Source organism: Scyliorhinus torazame, chromosome 8 (genome assembly GCF_047496885.1).
Source record: "Scyliorhinus torazame isolate Kashiwa2021f chromosome 8, sScyTor2.1, whole genome shotgun sequence".
Lineage (NCBI taxonomy): Eukaryota > Metazoa > Chordata > Chondrichthyes > Carcharhiniformes > Scyliorhinidae > Scyliorhinus > Scyliorhinus torazame.
In genome coordinates, this window is record NC_092714.1 from 20,754,741 (window position 1) to 20,775,643 (window position 20,903).

General features: G+C 45.8%; 1 protein-coding gene across 3 annotated transcripts in view; it reads left to right on the forward strand.

The window, feature by feature from the left end:
- LOC140427667 (junctional adhesion molecule B-like) overlaps nucleotides 1–20,903 on the forward strand; it is a 117,845-nt gene that overhangs the window by 77,282 nt on the left and 19,660 nt on the right. For 2 of the 3 annotated variants that reach the window (XM_072513143.1, XM_072513141.1), the window contains exons 2-5: nucleotides 1,349–1,414; nucleotides 7,286–7,399; nucleotides 9,013–9,162; nucleotides 20,163–20,365. In XM_072513143.1, the coding sequence (XP_072369244.1) occupies nucleotides 1,349–1,414; nucleotides 7,286–7,399; nucleotides 9,013–9,162; nucleotides 20,163–20,365 (533 nt within the window). The remainder of the gene's footprint in view (nucleotides 1–1,348; nucleotides 1,415–7,285; nucleotides 7,400–9,012; nucleotides 9,163–20,162; nucleotides 20,366–20,903) is intronic. The other variant, XM_072513142.1, reaches the window with a different exon arrangement.

Here is a 20,903-nt window from a genome sequence, read left to right on the forward strand (position 1 = left end):
GCTGGAAATCAAAACAGAAAATGCTGGAAAAATTGAGCCGGTCCTGCAGTATATGTGGAGAGAGAAACCAGAGTTAATGTCTCGAGTCTATATGTGACTCTTCAGAGTTAAAGAGAGGGAGAAATGTGATGTATTATATACTGTCTAAGAGAGGGTGGAACAGATTAGAAGGTACATGATAGGTGCGGGGGGTGAGAGTTTGCAACAAAGATGTGCAGGGCACGAGCATTAATGTCAGTGCGAAGGGCTATACAAGATACTGATAGTGGCATAAAGGTAAGAAACCAAAATGTGTTAATGGAGAACAAAGGTCAGTTGCTCCATGATATTATGGGCCAGTTTAGCTCGCTTGGCTAGACAGCTGGTTCGCGATGCAGAGCAAGGCCAACAGCACGGGTTAAATTCCCGAACCGGCTGAGGTTATTCACGAGGGACCCGCCTTCTCATCCTCACCCCTCGCCTGAGCTGTGGTGATCCTCAGGTTAAATCACCACCAGTCAGCGCCCCCCCCCCCTCCCTCAAAGGGGAAAGCAGCCTATGGTCACCTGGAACTATAGCGACTTTATCATACCTTGCATCCATATTCCAAGAAGGATATAGAGACAGCAGAAAAGGTGCAACACCAATAGTCGAGGATGGTGCAAAAACAGCAAGGTTAGTACGATCAGGGAAAGCTGAACTGGTTGGGATTCTTTCCTCCAGAGTACTACTCTTGATGCCAGGACATTGGGTGAGGATGTGACGACAGACAGCTGGGATGTAAATAAGTCTGCACATTATCACAGTTCAACCTTGCATGTGAAGAATGGTGTGGATACAAGAGTGTAGCTTTACACCAGCACTGGCAGCCATCTCGGCCTTAAGCTCTGGAATTTCCTCCTCAAATCTATTCACCTTACCACCTCTCTCTTCATCTTTACACCACTCATTATATCTGGCTCATTGATTAAGATGCTCCTTAAAACCTCCGTCTTTGACCAATGCTTTGGTCACCACCTATACTAATGTCTCGCTATGTGACTCAGTTTTCACATGAATACTTTCCTGTGAAACACGGTGGGACTTTTCCCTGTATTAAACCTGCTATATAAATGTAAGTTGTTGTTGGTTGGTTGGACCTGCAGAATCTGGAACGGCTCAACTTCTTTAGAATCGGAGGCAGGGAGAGGACATGGATATTTAATGTCTACTTTGAAGGTTCTGTGAATGGAACTGTGTGTTCAGACCCTTGAATGGAAGGTTTAATTGGCAATGAGGATCGGTCTACGTTTGGATCAACACCTATAGAGGCTACAGCTTGTGGCACTCGATGCAACCTGACTGAGTCATTCTTTTTATCTGCTTTTAGTTTATCAAAGCCACGGAGTCACCATCACATCTTTACATCGCAATGTAGAAGTAAAGGAATTTGAAAGTAAGTGTTGACTTTTATTTTCACTGTCTCTTGCATGTCCCAACTTCCATCACTCCAGTATTGGCAGCCGTGCCTGGCACTGCCTAGGCCCTGAGCTCTGAAATTCCCACTCTAAACGTTTCCACTTCTCTTTCACGCTTTAAGATGCTCCTTAAAACCTCCGTCTTTGACCAATGCTTTGGTCACCTGTCCTAATATCTCCTTTGGCTCAGTGTCAGACACTGTTTAATGACACTCCTGAAGCCTTGGGCCATTTTACTACGTTGGAGGCGTTACACGTTGTGACTGTATGGAAAGTGAGTTGCTGGTTCCATTTACTTAAAATGTGAAAAGAATTTAAAAGCTAAAAACATGTTGTGTGATGTTGAGTTACAATCCTGGATCAGCCCCCAACCATGGCTAGGATACAGGACAGAAACTCCAATATTATATTTTGTAAGACTGTTGAGGAAAGGACAACCTGCTGCAGGAGTGATTCCGTGCAAAATAGGGATATGTTATATCAAAACAAACTTTATTGCCTCACAGTATTAAAATATCTTTCACATCACACAAGAAAAATAGCTTACAATGACCCCTTAAACAAAGCTCATCAATACAGTGATACAATAACCCTTAACTGCTAACTTTATTCCCACTCAAACAACAAAACCAACTTGGATCTCAATCCACTTTGAAATACAGTTAGCAGAGTCAGCCATACCTGTTTACAGAGATGTCCTTTGAGACTGTTTTAAAGAAAAGATCTGAATCCTGTCAGAATCGTGCAGAAATTCTGCCTGTATTTCTTCAGAAGCTGTTTCTCAGCCTATTTCAGCTCACCTTCTTGCCACATAATTCTGAATTGTTTGAAAAGCAACTGCCAATCTGTCTACAGACATATCTTTAACTGAACTGCAGTGAGAGCAGATGCTAGACTTCTTCATAGGCCTTCATAGACCATCAAAGAATTTACAGTGCAAGAAGAAGGCCATTCGGCCCATCGAGTCTGCACCGGCTCTTGGCAAGAGCACCCTACCCAAGCCCATACCTCCATCCTATCCCCATAACCCAGTAACCCCACCTGACCTGCACATCTTTGGACTTCTGCTCGCGTCTCACCTGAAACTCACCTCAACTGCTTTTCTGCAAAATGCCTGGTACCTTAATTCCATCATCTTGCCAAGCTGAAACACAATGTATCTAATTAACTCCACAGGGAACCCCCTTAATCCAAACAGAACTCCATTAGCCTGAGATTTTACGATGCCTTAATTACACTCCTGGTTCCCAAAATCTTACAAACCAGGATTCTTTAAAAACACCACTGCACTAATCCATCTGCCCATTATTGAAGTAAAGGCATGAACACGTTTTGGGTGAGTGAGTTAATTATTTTTTAATGACAACAAAAATGAATTGCGTTTGTATTAATATCACACAGCATGATTTCAATAGCTAATCTTTCCTTCATTAAATTAGCAGCTATTATTTCTCAGTTAATGAGTGTTATGCCTCAATTTGTTGTGTGGGTTGTGTAAAGGCATTTTGCCTGCCCAATGCCGCTGGTATTTTACCAGTGAGGCATCGGGCTGCCTGCCCACCCTTGCGCCAATTGAGGACATTATGGCTACTTATGGACCTCTACCCCCCCCACCTCTGGTATTTTATCGGCTGCGAGGTGTGTTCAGGCAATGTGTCAAGGCTAAAGAGAAAATGCTGGACAATCTCAGCAGGCCCGGCAGCAGGGGGGTTGGAGTTACTGATCAATGTTCTGTTTTAAAGCATAGTGCATTTATGCAAGTTTCTTTAACATGGTCTGGGAGGCAGTAAGTAGTTAAGCTGCGGGTGAATTAAGCTTTGATGTTGTTTTCCCATAGATTGTAAATAACAGGCGGTTCATTATGCCTCAGCAATGAAATGCACCTCACACCCATTGCGTTGGATAGTATCCAATCTGTTTCTGACTAAACAGCGACAAATAAGAGATGGGGACACAGGCGATGGGCCAGGTTTTTGGAACAATGGGCTATGTGGCAGTAATCCCAGAAAAGCCTGAGAGAAGTTTAAAATGAATGAGGGAATGGTTAGACGTTTATCTTCTTGCGTCATGCACGGTATATTCCTGCAAGTGCAGCATTTTGGATATTTTATATTAATACCCAGGCCCTAAATTCCATTAGGTGGACTTGCTCTGTGTGTTGAACTGCCTGTCAATCTGAACTCACATCTCTGCTGTCCGATCCAACACCCATCATCCCTCTCCTCACTGACCCACACTGGCTCCTGGCCCACCAATGCATCGGCTTTTAAAATTGGCGTCTTTGGTTTCAGATTCCTTCAACACCTTTGTAGTCTCTGCCAGCCTAGCAACTCTCCAAAACATCTGTGCTCGATAATCCTGGCCTCTTGTTCATCCCCAATTATAATCACTCCCTCACTGACAGCCAAGGCCCCAAGGTCCGGAATACCCTCCCTACACATCTCCACCTCCTGACTTTCTTTCCTCCTCCTTTAAGATGCTCCTTAAAATCCTAATTCTTTGGCCAAAGTTTTGGTCACATCCTTGTGTGACTCCGTGTCAAATTTTGTTTGATAACACTCTAGTGAAGCATCATGGGATGTTTTACTACATTAAAGGTGTTATATGGGCGGCATGGTAGCACAGTGGTTAGCACTGTTGCTTCACAGCTCCAGGGTCCCAGGTTCGATTCCCGGCTTGGGTCACTGTCTGTGCAGAGTGCACGTTTTTCCCTGTGTCTGCGTGGGTTTCCTCCGGGTGTTCCGGTTTCCTCGTACAAGTCCCGAAGGATGTGCTGTTTAGGTCATTTGGACATTCTGAATTCTCCCTCTGTGTACCCGAACAGGCGCCGGAATGTGGCGACTAGGGGCTTTTCACAGTAACTTCATTGCAATGTTAATGTAAGCCTACTGGTAACAATAAAGATTATTATTGTTATTTTTCTATTTATCAACATCATGTAAACATTGACACATGTGTCAGCAGTGTGAACTTCCACTCTTTAACAGTGAGACAGGTGAAGAGGGATGAAGCACTGAAGGGAAGCAAGGGTCCTCAGCAGAAACAGTGAAAATTCTGGACAGATGTGCACCTTTCACTGGAAGCAAGATGGGATCTTCAATCTGAGTCTTCATAGATGTGCTCTCACAGTTCCACCAGCAAGTAACATTTGCACAACTCAAGTGTCAGGCAATGGCCATCTCCAACAACAGAAAACCCAACCATCACCCATTGACATTCAATGGCATTGACATTGCTGAATCCACCTTTCTCAACATCCTTAAAATTATCATTGACCAGAAGCTAAATAGCAACAGCCATATAATTACAGTGACCACAAGAGCAGGTCAAAGGCTGGGCATTCTGCAGAGGGGGTCACCCACATTCTGCCTCCCCCACGTCTGTCCACCATCTACAAGGCACAAGTCAGAAGTGTGTTGGAACCAGGCAGCACGGCGGCGCAGTGGTTAGCATTGCTGCCTCACGGCGCCGAGGTCCCAGGTTCGATCCCGGCTCTGGGTCACTGTCTGTGTGGAGTTTGCACATTCTCCCCGTGTTTGCGTGGGTTTTGCCCTCACACCTCAAAGATGTGCAGGGTAGGTGGATTGAACACGCGAAATTCCCCCTTAATTGGAAAACAATGAATTGGGTACATTTTGTTTAAAAAAAGAAGCATGTTGAAACACTCTCCAACACTTGAGACGCTCAAAACTTTCCAGGACAAAGCAGTCCTTTTTTATCAACACCCCATCTGCCAACTTAAACATCCACTGCCCCATCACTTACACACAGTTGCAGCAATTTGTACAATCTATAAGATGCTTTGCGACAACTAAGTAGAGGGGGGATGTTCTGGAGAGGGGATATGGAGGCTGACAATGCAAAAGGATATGGCAGCATTACAAGGCACCTATTCAGGTGTGACAGGAAGGGACAGAGTGACAAACATTAAAAAAGCAACAAATGGAGTCAAAGGGGGAAAAATGGTAAAAAGGCAAAATTAATGGCTCTTTATTTAATTGCACGTAGTGTTCGCACGAAATAAACGAATTAATGGCACAAATTGAGGTTATTGGGTAAGATCTTATAGCCATTGCAGAGGTGTGGTTACAGGAAGGTCAAAATAGGGAACTAAATATCAGTGGATGTGACTTTTCGCAAGGAGGCAGGAAGGAAAAGGGTGGTGGGATAGCTTTGTTAGTACGAGATGGAATAAGTACAATAGCAAGAAAAGACCGTGGATCAGAAGATGTGGAATCGATATGGGAGAAGGTAAGAGATAGAAAGGAGAAGGAGACATTAGTGGAAGTATGCCCCCTTACAGTGGCTTTACTGGGGGACAGAGAATAAATCAGGAGTTAATGAGGGCCTGCAAAATTGCAGTACATTAGTCATGGGTGACTTTAATCTTCATGTGGATTAGGAAAGTCGTATTGGCAGCGGTAGCCATGAGGAAGAATACATAGAGTCGTACTCTGGAACAGTTTCCCAGAACAATATGTTGTGGATCCAGCCAGGCAACAGGCTATTTTGGATCTGGGAAAGAGTAATGAGGCAGGTTGAATAAACCATCTCAGAGTAAAAGATTCTCTCGGAAACAGTGACCATAACATAATATTGGAGAGGGTGTAACAACAGCCTATGGCTTTCCCATCTGCAAGTTGTGTTAGAAATTTCCCTATCCAATTGTGACCGACTTGCGTGCAACATTGAGGGTGCAGGACTGAGGCGAAGCCTACAGGAAGCAGACCTACTAAGGTTAGGACTGGGCGTGAGACACTACATCACATTGCAACATTGAAGCTTTGCTAACTTTTATACTGACATCAGGTTGAATATCAGTCTACATTCTGAAGAAACAAATATAACTACGTTCATCTTTTAAAGGCACTGACAACCAGATTTTTGGTTTCAGGATTAACTCTTTAGTTGGAATCACTGCAGGTTTTGAAATACCTGGAATCAAGTCGATTAATGATTCTCACACACCATTGGAATCAATCTTGCGGGGGCGGCATATTGGTATTGTCATTAGATTAGTAAGCCAAAGACCCAGGGTAATGCTCTGAGGACCCAGGTTCGAATCCCACCACAGCAGATAGTGGAATTTGAAATCATTAAAAATCTGGAATTAAGTGGCGCAGTGGTTAGCATTGCTGCTTCACGGCGCCGAGGACCCGGGTTCGATCCCGGCTCTTGCCTGAACTGCCTCCTCCTGTTCTTGTGCAATATGTATTCAGGTGGTTTTTAAATTGTGGGTTTTTATTTCATAGAATTCCTACTGTGCATAAGGAACCCATTCGGCCCATCGAGTCTGCACCGACCCTCTGAAAGGGCACCTCGGCCCACTCCCCCCACTCTATCCCCCATAACCCCAACTAACCTGCACACCAAGAGGAAATTTAACATGGCCAATCTACCTCACCTGCACATCGTTGGAAAGCAGAGAGTCCGGAGGGAGAACGTGCAGACTCCGCATAGACAGTGACCCAAGGCCAGAATTAAACCTGGGTCTCTAGCGCTGTGAGGCAGCAGTGCTGACCACTGTGCCACCCTGCCGTCCCTTGGTTGGTTATTGTGTAGCTTTTTTCACCTCACCACGCACCCTCATAAAGACCTCGATGAGGGCACCGCATAGAATTACCAGGGTGATATCGGGAAGAGGGCTTTGAACAGTCCTCGTGGTGTGGCTTCACGCATGTCTAGTTACTCAGTAATCAATGGAGCTGGGGAATTGTTAACGATACTTTCTCACATTGCGTGCATTATTATTGGAGAAATCCCCCCCCCCCCCCCCCCCCCCGCCAGTGCCTCACTCTCAAAGCCCCACTCACAGTGTTTTGCTCTTGTTGTTCCCTTGTTGTTCCCAGCGGCACAGCTCTCTTGCATTTACCAGGTGGAAAGGGATAACAACGCTCGGCTGGAATGGAAGAAAATCGTAGGAAATCACGTATCCTTCGTGTACTTTAATGGTCTGCTCATGGGTATGACTGGTATTGCAAGTGAAATGTTTCCCCCCCCCTCACCCCACACCCTCACCGGTAGAACACAATTGGGATGACACGGGTTGGGAGAGATTGGACAAGGAAGACGATATTGGGGGAACGAAACGGAAGGGTAGGGTTGAGTCGAATAATTTAACTGATAGGTTTGGGTATGGGAAGGGATTGTGCTGGAGGGGCAATGGTTGGAGAGATGTTTTGTCAATTGAGCAAGAGGACCATGGGAGAAACACATGGTCATCAAAAAGGTTGTTTCGGAGAGAGGAAACTAACTGGAGCAGCGCTATGGATATAAAGAGTAGCATTGTCATCATTGAAACAGTGCAGTGGAAGCTTGTGTCCGAGAAGTACTGAGAAAGTCTGCAAAGGATGTGGAGGAGAGCAGGACGATCTCAAAACCAATGTGACGGCTGAAGATGGAGTTGTGGTCAGGTTAGGGTGGTGGGGAGTGCAGGCGTTTCTTCATGGGCAGGCCCTGGGGACAGTCTAAGTGGGCGAGGTGATGGAGGTGGGTAAAGGCAGCATTGCCATAGGTCAGCCTCCAGTTGAGAAGGGACCCGGTGGAGTTTGGCTCGACCAGGGGTGATGGAGCAGCAGGTCGCAGCATCACTGAGCACTCCATTTTTAAAATGGGAGTCCAATCTATGAGAGCGAAATCTGTCTTTTGGATAAGACATTGAACTGGGGCACAGTCTGCTCTCTTAAGATTTATGTGAAAGGTCCCAGTGCACTATTTTGAATTCACAGGGAAACCTCCCCTGCTCTTTTTCGAAATAATGCTGCAAGATATTTAACAGCAAGCCGTGGTTGGCAATTTATTTCATTCCGTGCTATATGTAGGATCTTGCTGTGCACAAATTGGCTGCCCTGCTGGCCGACAAATGTAATTCATTAGTTATGAAGCACTTCGTGATGTCCTGAAAACGTGAAAGCTGCTACATAAGGTTATGCTGCAACTGTATACGGTGTTATTGAGGCCACACCTGGAGTATTGTGTTCAGTTTTGGTCTCCTTACCTGGGAAAGGACGTACTGGCGCTGGAGGGTGTGCAGAGGAGATTCGCTAGGTTAATCCCAGAGCTGAAGGGGTTGGTTTACGAGGAGAGGTTGAGTAGACTGGGACTGTACTCGTTGGAATTTAGAAGGATGAGGGGGGATCTTCTAGAAACATATAAAATTATGAAGGGAATAGATAGGATAGAGGCGGGCAGGTTGTTTACACTGGCGGGTGAAAGTAGAACTAGGGGGCGTAGCCTCAAAATAAGGGGAAGTAGATTTAGGACTGAGCTTAGGACGAACTTCTTCACCCAAAGGGTTGTGAATCTATGGAATTCCTTGCCCAGTGAAGCAGTTGAGGCTCCTTCATTAAATGTTTTTGAGATAAAGATAGATAGTTTTTTGAAGAATAAAGGGATTAAGGGTTATGGTGTTCGGGCCGGAAAGTGGAGCTGAGTCCACAAAAGATCAGCCATGATCTCATTGAATGGTGGAGCAGGCTCGAGGGGCCAGATGGCCTACTCCTGCTCCTAGTTCTTATGTAAGTGCAAATCTTTATTTTACCCACGTTTATTTTTATGTTTCTTATCCCTCTTGAAGAGAAATATAAGGGTCGTGTGGAAATGAGCGGCTCCAGCATCAGACTGCGTGATGTGACCCGGGAAGACATGGCTACCTACCGCTGTGAAGTGGCGGCCGCGGGGGACGAGGTGGACTTTGCAGAAATAGATATCAAGCTCTCTGTCCTCGGTGAGCAGTGATGGTCCGCGCAATGTCAAAGTTTCTTTTTTTATAAACATGCAATCCAGAAAGAAAATGGCTGGGATTATGTGGCTGTTCCAGTCAGCGTCTGAAGAGATAGCCTGGTTGTCAATTGTACTTTCAATATTTTATTTCCGGTTAATAGCTGTCAATTGATGCCGATGTGTCTGACTGTCTGGCACCAATCGGCCACTCCACAGTCACAGACACGGCGACAGGTTTGATTTGTTGGAAACACTTGAAAAGAAAGACATTTTTTTCCCCTCTTTGCCTGCATCATCCCTTTGCAGAGGGTGGAAGTGTATGCTTGCTTTAGAGGTGGTACAGTGGAGGTTCACTAGATTCGACCCTGGAACGTCCTATGATGAGAGGCTGAGTTTAGAAGAATGAGAGTCAATCTCATTGAAATGTACAAGATTCTGAAAGGTCTTGCTAGATAAACGCAGAGAGATTCCTGCTGGTCGGTGGGCAAATCTAAAATGAGGGGGCCACAGTGTCAGGCTAAGAGGTCGATCATTTAGGACTGAGATGAGGAGTTACTTCGCTCAAAGGGTTGTGAATCATTGGAATTCTTTACCCCAGCGGTATTAGATGCTCCATCATTCAATGAGGCTGGGAAAGACAGATTTTTGGTCTCAGTGAATCAAAGGATACCGGGAGCGGATAGGAAAATGGAGTTGAAGCCCACGGTAGCACAGTGGTTAGCACTGTCATAGCTCCAGGGTCCCAGGTTCGATTCCCGGCTTGGGTCACTGTCTGTGCGGAGTCTGCACGTTCTCCCCGTGTCTGCGTGAGTTTCCCCCGGGTGCTCCGGTTTCCCCCCACAAGCCCCGAAAGACATTCTGAATTCTCCCTCTGTGTACCCGAACAGGTGCCGGAATGTGGCGACTAGGAGCTTTTCACAGTAACTTCATTGCAGTGGTAATGTAAGCCTACTTGTTACACTAATAAAGATTATTATTATTCTTAAAGATCAGCCATAATGCTACTGAATAATGGAGCAGGTTCAATGGGCCATATGATTTACTCCTGCTAGTATTTATTGTGCCCTCTCTATCACTGTAAGCTCCTCCAGCCCTCTCATCTTCTAAGATCTGAGAACTTCTCCAACTTTGGTCTCTTGTCTTCAACCTCTCCCTTCACACCCCTGTACCACCCGACTGGCGGTCGTGCTGAAGCCACCTTAAGCCGTGGACCCTCCTCACAACCCACCTCCTTAACTAAGATTTTGGTCACCTGTAACCAGACGACACAGTTTTGAGAAAACCAGCAAATAAACCAGAGAGAACAAGAGGAGATGTGTTTTAATGTGACCTGGAAGCAGACTCAATAGTAACTTTCAAAAGGAAATTGGTTCCTGCATTAAAAATAAATAATTTGCAATGCTTTGGGGAAAGAGCAGGGGAGGGATAGATCTTTCAAAGTGGACCGAAAGGCCTCCTTAAGACCATAACAGGAGTAGGCTCGAGCCCCTCGAGCCTGCTCCGCCACTCAATAGGACCATGGCTAATCCAACATGCCTCATGTCCATTTTCCTTATTTTCTTTCTTTTTTTTAAATTGAGAGTACCCAATTCATTTTTTCCAATGAAGGGGCAATTTAGTGAGGCCAATCCACCTAACCTGCACAATTTTGGGTTGTGGGGGCGAAATCCACGCAAGCACGGGGAGAATGTGCAAACTCCACACGGACAGTGACCCAGAGCCAGGATCGAACCTGGGACCTCGGCGCCGTAAGGCAGCAATGCTAACCACTGCGCCACCGTGCTTGCCATGTCCACTCTCCTGCCCTTTTCTCGTAACCCTTGATCCTCTTACTGATCAAGAATCTATCTATCTCAGCCTTAAATATTCACAAGGACTCTTCCCCCACAGCTCTCTGATGCAAGGAGTTGCAAAGACTGACAACCGTCTGAGAGAAGAAATTCGCCCTCACCTCAGTTTGGCACCCCTTTATTCTGAGACTATCCCCTCTGGTCCTAGACTCTCCCACAGGGGAAAGATCCCCTGTCAAGCCCCCTAAGAATCCTATATGCTTCAGTGAGATCACCTCTCATTCTTCTAAATTTCAATGAGGAGAGACCCAACCTGTTTAACCTTTGCTCATAAAACAATCCCTCCATACTGGGGATCATCCTGGTGAACCTTCTCTGAACCACCTCCAATGAAATAATATATTTCCTGAGATAAGGGTATCATAACTGCTTCCAGTACTCCAGATGTGGTCTCACCCGTACCTTGTACAGTTGCAGCAAGACTTCCCGACTCTTCTCCTCCAACCCCCAACCCGCCTGTAATAAGGCCCAACATTCCATTAGCCTTCCTGATTACCTGCTGCCCCTGTGGGCTAGCTTTCTGTGTTTCAAGCACAAGTCTCCTCGAGTCCCTTTTGTGTTGCAGCTTTCTGTAGTTTTTCTCCATTTAAATAATACTCTATTCTTTTGTTCTCCTGTCTAAAATGAACAACTTCACATTATACTCCATTTTCCAACTTTTTTGCCCACTTCCTGAACCTATCAGTATCCCTTTGCAAATGTTTATATCCCTCTCGCAACTTGCCTTTCCACCTGTTTTTGTGTCCTCTGCAGATTTGGCTACAGTACATTCCCTTCCTTCCTCCAAGTCATTAAAATACATAGTAAACCACTGCGGTCCCAGCACTGATCCCTGTGGGACCCCACTGGTTACAGGTCACCAACCCACTCACTATTTCCTGCCCATTAGCCAATCCTCTATGCATGCCAATATGCTACCTCCAACACCATGGGCTCTTATCGGATGACTTACCTTGTCGAACTCCTTCTGAAAATCCAAATACATCACATCTACTCGTTCCCCTCTATCCATTCTCACTGAAGATGCCTTGGAAAATTCTAATAAATTAGTCAGACACGATTTCCCTCACATGAAGCCATGCTGACTCTGCTTGATTAGATTATGGTTTTCCAAATGTGCTGCTATTACTTTCTTAATAATTGATTCCAACATTTTTTCCAATAATAGGCCTATAATAATCATTGGCATATAGCTATCCACTTTATGCCTCCCTCCTTCTGTGCTGTATGATTCCAAGAACTTAGTATATTTTTAAATTCATTTTCAGGATGCGAGAGTCACTGGCTAGGCTAGTATTTATTGCCCATCCCTAGTTCTACTCCTGTTCTACCACCACTAGGGCAACTAGAGGTGGGCAACAAATGTAGACGTAGCCAATGCCGCTCACATCCCAGAAATTAATTTTAAAACAAATAAGTTTAAAGCATTTACATATATTAGGAAGAAATGATTTGGCCAAAGTGTGTGACATGGTACAAGAAATCTTAAAGGGAGAATATGGCAGGAAAAGCACTGGGGAGTTTTAAAATGCACTTGGACTGTGTGACAGGATCAAGTGGTCAGTGGCGTTCTTATTTGTGGTGCTGCAGCGTCCTCTGCTGGCGCTGAAATGGAACTGTACCCATTCCCTGATTCCGGCTTTACTGCAGCTTAGGGTAGGGTAAGGTTGGTAATTTTCAACCTTAGTGGGGTAGATCAACCATTGGCTATACAATCTGCCTTATTTTACATGCGCTCCATTGTCCTCTGGGTAACCCGTCCATTGCCATACTCAGCTGCAGTGATTTTAGATTGTGGTTTGATAGCTCAACAATGGCATGCTGTTGATCAATGGAACCAGCCCGTCAGTAGTTTCAATCTCTCCTTCAGGTGAAGTGTCACACCGTGATCTGATTCCATGATTCAAGTAGTCAGCAAAATTCCCTTTACACTGTTGGAAAGAGAGCCGAGGTTTCTCCCATGTCCTTCCCTTAATCAACACCGCTAATATCAGATTAGTTGGTTCATTCTGTTCATGGGATCTTGCCATGTCCAAAATGTCTGCTTTAAAAAATAGCTGTCGTTGAAGCACTTCAAGGTGTTGTTCAGAGGTGCTGTGTAAATGGTAGATCCCGCCCTCAGTCTCTTATCATAGGATAACCCCTCGTTCCAGGGACTAATCTTGTGAACCTTTGTTGTACTGGCTCCAATGCAAGTATATCCTTTACTAAATGTGGAGACCAAAACTGCACACAGCATTCCAGATGTGGACTTTCCCACCAACACAAGGATGTTTGGAATAAGGGGTGTTTTCAGGATAATTTACAGTGGACAATGGAGGAATTTTTTCTGCCAAAGGATTGTTAATCTTTGGAATTCTGTACTCCAGAGACCAGTGGATGTTGGATCATTGAATATATTCAAGGTTGAGTTAAGGCAAGATTTGCAATCGCAAAGAGAGTTGAGGGTTATGGATGCCGACAGGAAAATAAGACGCAATATCAGAATGTAATATCAGGAATGATTTAATTGAATGATGGAGCAGGCTCAATGGGCCACATAGACTACTGCTGAGAGTTGGGATAAAAGGTTCTTTTTCGGAATGGCAACCGGTGATGAGTGGTGTCCCGCAGAGTTCAGTGTTGGGGCCACAGCTGTTCTCTTTATATATTAATGATCTAGATGATGGGACTGGGGGCATTCTGGCTAAGTTTGCCGGTGATACAAAGATAGGTGGAGGGGCAGGTAGTATGGAGGAGGTGGGGAGGCTGCAGAAAGATTTAGACAGTTTAGGAGAGTGGTCCAAGAAATGGCTGATGAAATTCAACGTGGGCAAGTGCGAGGTCTTGCACTTTGGAAAAAAGAATAGAGGCATGGACTATTTTCTAAACGGTGACAAAATTCATAATGCTGAAGTGCAAAGGGACTTGGGAGTCCTAGTCCAGGATTCTCTAAAGGTAAACTTGCAGGTTGAGTCCGTAATTAAGAAAGCAAATGCAATGTTGTCATTCATCTCAAGAGGCTTGGAATATAAAAGCAGGGATGTACTTCTGAAGCTTTATAAAGCATTAGTTAGGCCCCATTTAGAATACTGTGAGCAATTCTGGGCCCCACACCTCAGGAAGGACATACTGGCACTGGAGCGGGTCCAGCGGAGATTCACACGGATGATCCCAGGAATGGTAGGCCTAACATACGATGAACGTCTGAGGATCCTGGGATTATATTCATTGGAGTTTAGGAGGTTGAGGGGAGATCTAATAGAAACTTACAAGATAATGAATGGCTTAGATAGGGTGGACGTAGGGAAGTTGTTTCCATTAGCATGGTAGACTAGGACCCGGGGGCACAGCCTTAGAATAAAAGGGAGTCACTTTAGAACAGAGATGAGGAGAAATTTCTTCAGCCAGAGAGTGGTGGGTCTGTGGAATTCATTGCCACAGAGGGCGGTGGAGGCCGGGACGTTGAGTGTCTTTAAGACAGAAGTTGATAAATTCTTGATTTCTTGAGGAATTAAGGGCGGGTAAATGGAGTTGAAATCAGCCATGATTGAATGGTGGAATGGACTCAATGGGCCGAATGGCCTTACTTCCGCTCCTATGTCTTATGATTGATTGTACAGTTTTAAATTCCATTCATAACTCTTCAGATAATGAATCAGTCCATGCATTTATGCCACACAAATGCCTGGCAATGACCATCTCCAACAAGAGAGAGTCTCGGAACCTCTCCTTAACATTCAGCTGTATTAGCATTGCTGAACCCACACAGGATGTCAACATCCTGGAGGTTACCATTGATCAGGGACTGAACTTGACCAGCCATTTAAATACTGTGGCTACAGAAGCAGATCAGCGGCTTGGCGTTCTGCACTGAGCAACTCACCTCCCGACTCTCCAAAGCCTGCCCACCATCAGCAAAGCAAAATTCAGGAATGTGATGGAATACGCCTGAATTAGTGCAGTTCTATCACTCAAGTGGCTCAACACCATGCAGGACAAATCAGCCCACTTGATTAGAACCTTATCCACCACCTTAAACATACAGTCCCTCCACCACCAGTGCACAGTAGCAGCAGTGTGCACCATCTACAAGATGCATTGCACCAAGCCTCCTTTGGCAGCACCTTCCAATCACGCCGACACTACCACCTCGAAGGACAAGAGCAGTACGGATGCATGGTAACACCACCCCCTGCAAGTTCCCCCCAAAGTCACACACTATCCTGACTTGAGAACATAAGTAATAGGAGCAGGAGTCGGCCACTTTGAAATGTTTCCTGATTCCTTCACTGTCGCTGTGTTAAAATCCAGGAACTCCCTCCCTACCAGAACTGTGGATGTACCTCCACCACATGGAGTGCAGAGGTTCAGAAAGGCAGCGCATCAGCAGGGTTGGGGATGGAGAATAAATGCTGGATTTAATTGCCAGTAATAGCCGCAATCCCAGGAACAGATTTTTAGGAAGTGCATAAAAACACCATTAGACCCAACAAGCTTGTTCCTTAAATAAGATTAACCGCACTCATCCAAAGTACCTCACATATCCCTTGCTTCAGAAATGACCCAGTTGTCCCCTGGATCCATTTATGTTGACAGTTTAAAGTGTCACTAACGTTGATACCATCAAATTTGGGGAGACTTGTTCTGACTGCTGTTCGTCTGTGACCAGTGTCTTTGTGTACAATACCCTCACCTCTTGAGTCCGTATGTTGTGGGTTCAAGTCCTTAGATTTGAGCACAAGATCTAGGTTAACACTTCATTGCAGTACTGAGGGCGCACTGCACAGATGAAGGAGCAGACCTTTGAAGGAGATGCCACAATCAAAATCCTGTCTCCTTGAAGGATGACGTAAAAGATCCACTATTTCAAAGAAGAGGGCTGGTTTTGGCCGAGCAGCTGGTTTGTGATGCAGATCGAGGCCAACAGCGCAGGTTCAATTCCGTACCCCCTCCTCTCTCTATTGGTACAATATATGGTAGCTTAGATGGCTAATGTGTGATTCAGAATAATGTCAACAGTGCAGGTTCAGTTCCCATTCCAGCTTTGCTCATTGGCTGCGTCATGCTTGATGCGGGGTGGTGCTCCTCAAACTGTATAACCAATTGTCTACAGTGGACTACGGCTAATAACCCACCTACTTTGCATGATATTGGCTGTGGGTTTTTGTTTTTGCCTCTCGCGGGAGATTGTTAGGTTAGTTGGAGAGTAGGCAGTGAGTGCGGTTCCACTGTGTCTGGATCGAATTGGGTGGGCCTGCTGGTCCTTTCTTGTTTGTTCACAATCACTCAACGCAGACTGAACGTTCCAACAGGGCTAGGCCATTTAATTCATTCATGGGAAATCCTATATACAACTCCCAACTACCCGCCTGAGATCCAGGTTACTTGACATTAATAACCCAACAAAGTCTAACTGAAGACACTTTAATGTTGTGGAAAGTAATCCCAGTCCCCAGAACAATAGAATGGTTACAGAGCAGAAAGAGGCCATCAAGCCCACGCATCTGCACCAGCCATAAAAGAGAATAAAGAAACTAGCCGCTTATTTGAATCCCATTTTCCAGCACCTGGGTGGTAGACTTGCAGGTTACAGCATTTCAGATGTGGATACAGATCCATTTACCTTTTAAATGAGGTGAGGGATTCTGCCTCAGCCACCACCTTGGGCAAGTGAATTCCAAACCCCAACCATGTTCTGGGTGAAAATAATTTTCCGCATGTCCCCTCGAACCCATCTATCAGTTTCCTCAAATCTACGCCCCCTGGTCATTGGACCCTCAGCTCAGAGAAACAAGTCTTTCCTGTCTACCCTATCTTGGCCCCTCCATAATTTTGTACACCTCAAGCTGCCAAGACCCTCGGGACACCACCGGCTCGGAGTCGCCGGTCGGTGCTGCCACCACTTAGCCTCCTTTGTTCTAAGAAAAACAACACTAGCCTACCCAATGTCTCCTCATGGCTGACATTTCCAAGCCCTGGCAGCATTTTTATAAATCTTCTCCCTTCTGCAACTGACCTAGAAATATGAAAAGACTGAATGAATTCTGAGGGAATCGGCTGGGCAGGCAGCTCCGGCGCCAAGGAGTGGCATGAACCATTCTGGCCGCCCCAAATGTGCGGAATCCTCCACACCTTCAGGGGCTAGGCCGGCGCCGAAGGGCCTCCGCCGGCCGGGGCGAATTGGCGCATGCGCAGGAGCGCCGGCGCATGCTGGCGTCATCCCAGCGCATGCGCAGGGGAAGTTCCTCTCTGCGTCGGCCATGGAGGAGGACCACAGCGGCCGACGCGGAAGAATAGAGTGCCCCCACGGCACAGGCCCGCCTGCGGATCGGTGGGCCCCGATCGCATGCCAGGCCACCGTGGGGGCACCTCCCGGGGCCAGATCCCCTCCCGAGTACCCAGGAGGCCACCTGCGCAGCCAGGTCCCGCCGGTAAGTACCTACTCTAATTTACGCCGGCGGGACCAGTAAAGAAACGGGCGGCCACCCGGCCCATCGCGTGCCGGAGAATCGTCGGGGGAGCCGCTGCCAGCGGCCGCCGACCCGCAATTCCCGCCCCCGCCAAATACCCGGCGCCGGAGAATTCGGCAGCCGGCAGGGGCGGGATTCACGCCGCCCCCACGGTGATTCTCCGCCCCGGCGGGGAGTCGGAGAATCCCGCCCCTTGTCTCCTAGTCAGCAGAGAGACACTTTTTCATTGATCTTGCTCATGAACCAAATTCACACGCCCCCATCCAGGAGCGCGGTGCTAGTTGGGAATCTAATAAAGGGATCAGATATGAGCATAACTGGCATAACACTAAAACCTAGCTGTATTAACACTTCCTAACCAGAACTGAGAAGCAAAAATACATTTTGCCGATGTCCTAACTTAGGGCAAGTTGTGTTCACCCACCATTCTGGTGCCTGCTGTCCTCCATTGATTCTGGATCCACATTCTCATGGTTGTGTTTAAATCCCTCCCTGGCCTCACCCCTTTCTGTCTCTGTAACCTTTACCGCTAGAGGAATAGAATACAAGAGTGTATACTTTAGTTGTAAGAAGCCTTGGTGGGACCACCCCTGGAATACTGTCGGAAATCCTGGGCACCACACCTTAGAAAGTGTATACTGGCCTTGGAGAGAGTGCAGCGTAGGTTTACCAGAATGAGGTCCATGGGTTAAATTATAGCAAAACTTCCACAAACTGCAGTTTAGAAAGTTAATGGGCGATTTGACAAACATTTCCAAGTTATGAAGGGGAACAGGGGAGTATAGATTTTTTAAAAATCTATTTCCTTTGGTTTGGCAGAGTCTAAAAATTAATGTCCAATCTTTCAGGAGTGAAATAATGAAGTGCTTCCACACACAAGGGTTTGTAATTCTCTTCCCCAAATGGCAATTCTAAATCTGAGATTGATAGATTGTAGTTGATCAAAGGTAGTAAAGGCTATGGGATATATATGGGATCACCCATGATCTCATTGCATGGTGGAACAGGCTCAATGGGCTAAATGGACTACTCCTGGTCCAATGTTTCTCACCCAACCCTTTTGCATCTTTCCACTCCTCAATTCTGCCTTTTTATGCATCCCCGATTTTAATTGCTTCTCTGCTGGCGGCCATGCCTTCAGCTGCCAAGATCCTAAGCTCTGGAATTTTCTTCCCAACCCTCTCTTCTTCTGTCAACTTCTTCAAACCTGAGTTTTTGGTCAAACCTTTTGTTGACCAATATCAACAAAATTGTTATTTTGTCCCAATATCTTCTTCTGTGGCTTGGTGGCATACTTTGATGATAGTGCTCCAGTGAATCGCACTGGGACATTTACAATATTCAGGGGTGCTATTTTTTTACTATTCATTCATGGAATGTGGACATTGCTGGAATGGTCAACCTTTCGTGTCTGTCCCCCAAATGCTCTTGCGAGGGTAATGGTGAGCCACCTTCTCAAACTGCTGCAATTCACGTGGTATTCATTCATTCATATGTGCTCTACCCGAAGGCAGGTCCTTTCTCTGATGTTGCTCCAGGCTGAGACATTTCTTTGGCAGTTTTTCCTGGTGGTTTGCCATTGTCTCCCACTCTCGGGAGCAAGGCAAGAAGGCAGGTCCCAAATCTACTGCAGCCGGAATGAGAACTGAGCCCATGTTGTTGGTGTTACTGTCATGTGAATGTCCCTTTAAGAAAGGTTTTTGTCTTATCACATGGCTTCAGTGATGTCATTTTGTGCATGGAGCTGAGCTGTGGCTATGAGGTTTGCTTTACTTTTGCTTTCAGTTTTGACTGCTATGGACTTCAGACAGAGAAAATAAGTGTTTCGGCCAGTCTCTCTCTCTCTATTTTCATTTTAAATATCTGTTCCAGTAAAAAGAAAACATTGATTATAGCTACCTGCTTTGGTAACTTAAAAGAGAAAGTTTGCTCTCCGGAAGGGGTTAAACCTGCTGGTGAGACGCGGTCAGAATCTCAGGGAAAGCCAGTCTTATTCAAGTGAGAATGCAGAGTGCTGGGCCACGCCCTAAAAAAAAGGGATTTTGGTTTTGAATTGGAACAGTTAAGGGGAAATTCATTAAGTGTTATACATAGATTACTGTAGCTGTGGGAGTTTTTATGTTTGTAATTGATAAACATTCTTGCTATTTGTTCATATGTATGTATTAACTAAGTTCTTAGAATAAAGCTTATTTTGATTAAAGTGTCCAGGAAGACTGTTGAATCACACCTGAAGGTAAGATTCTTGTGCTCATCCTTGCCAAATTCAACATTAAGGTTGTAGGTCAGGTGGACGTCATAATATACTTTGGAGTTTCTAAATCTGGCCCATAACATTACTGTTACACTAGCCATCTAACCAACTGAGTTGACTGTCCCTCACCCACGTGGTATGGGAGTACCCATTAGGGACCTGTTAGGCCTTCCTGGATTTTGACTTGGCGACAGTGAAGGAACGGCGATACAGTTCCAAGGAAATGGTTTGATGGGGAACTTGCAGGTGGTGCCATTTCCATGGGGCTGCTGCTGTGGTGCATCGAGGTGGTAGAGGTATCAGGTTTGGGAGGTGCCATGAAAGGAACTTTGGCAAGTTGCTGCAATGCACCTTGTGGATGGCGCACGCTGCAAGGTTTGAATACGTGTATTTGTTTGTGGTGATTTATGTGGCAGTGCCGGCTTCATTGCTACTCTTTTGTTGCCAGTGCCGCCAGCTGTTCCCACCTGTAAAGTTCCAAGCTCTGCGATGTCAGGGTCCAGGGTCGTGTTGACCTGCAAGGAGTCAGATGGGTCACCTCCGTCCGATTACACCTGGTTCAAAGACAACAAAAGGCTCCTGGAGCGTCCTGCTAAGGATCTGGCTTACATCAACACATCCTACACAGTGAACCAAAAGACTGGAGTACTGGTAACGGGAAACATTTGGGGAATTAAGTCATATTCTGGGGACCCTGTTCTGGTTAATAGTGCGGTTTAAAATAATTATCTCACTCGTTCTTGCTTTGAATGATTGAATGTGGTTGAGAGTTTAAATCACCTGATTTTGGAGAGATAGTGGTCATGATAGACTGGGACATCGTGGTAATGTCACTGGACTAGTAATCCAGATGCCCAGCCTAATGATTCAATTCAATTCAATTCAAATTGCTTATTGTCACAAGTAGGCTTCAAATGCTGTTACTGTGAAAAGCCCCTAGTCGCCACATTCCGGCGCCTGTTCGGGGAGGCTGGTACGTGAATTGAACCGTGCTGCTGGCCTGCCTTGGTCTGCTTTAAAAGCCAGCTATTTAGCCCAGTGTGCTAAACCAACTCTGGGGACATGGGCTCAAATTCCAGAACGGAAGCTGGTGGAATTTAAAGTCAATCAATTAAATCAAAAACAATCTTTAATTGGAAGCTTGTCTTGGTAACGGTGTCCATGAAAGATATCATTGATTGTTGCAACA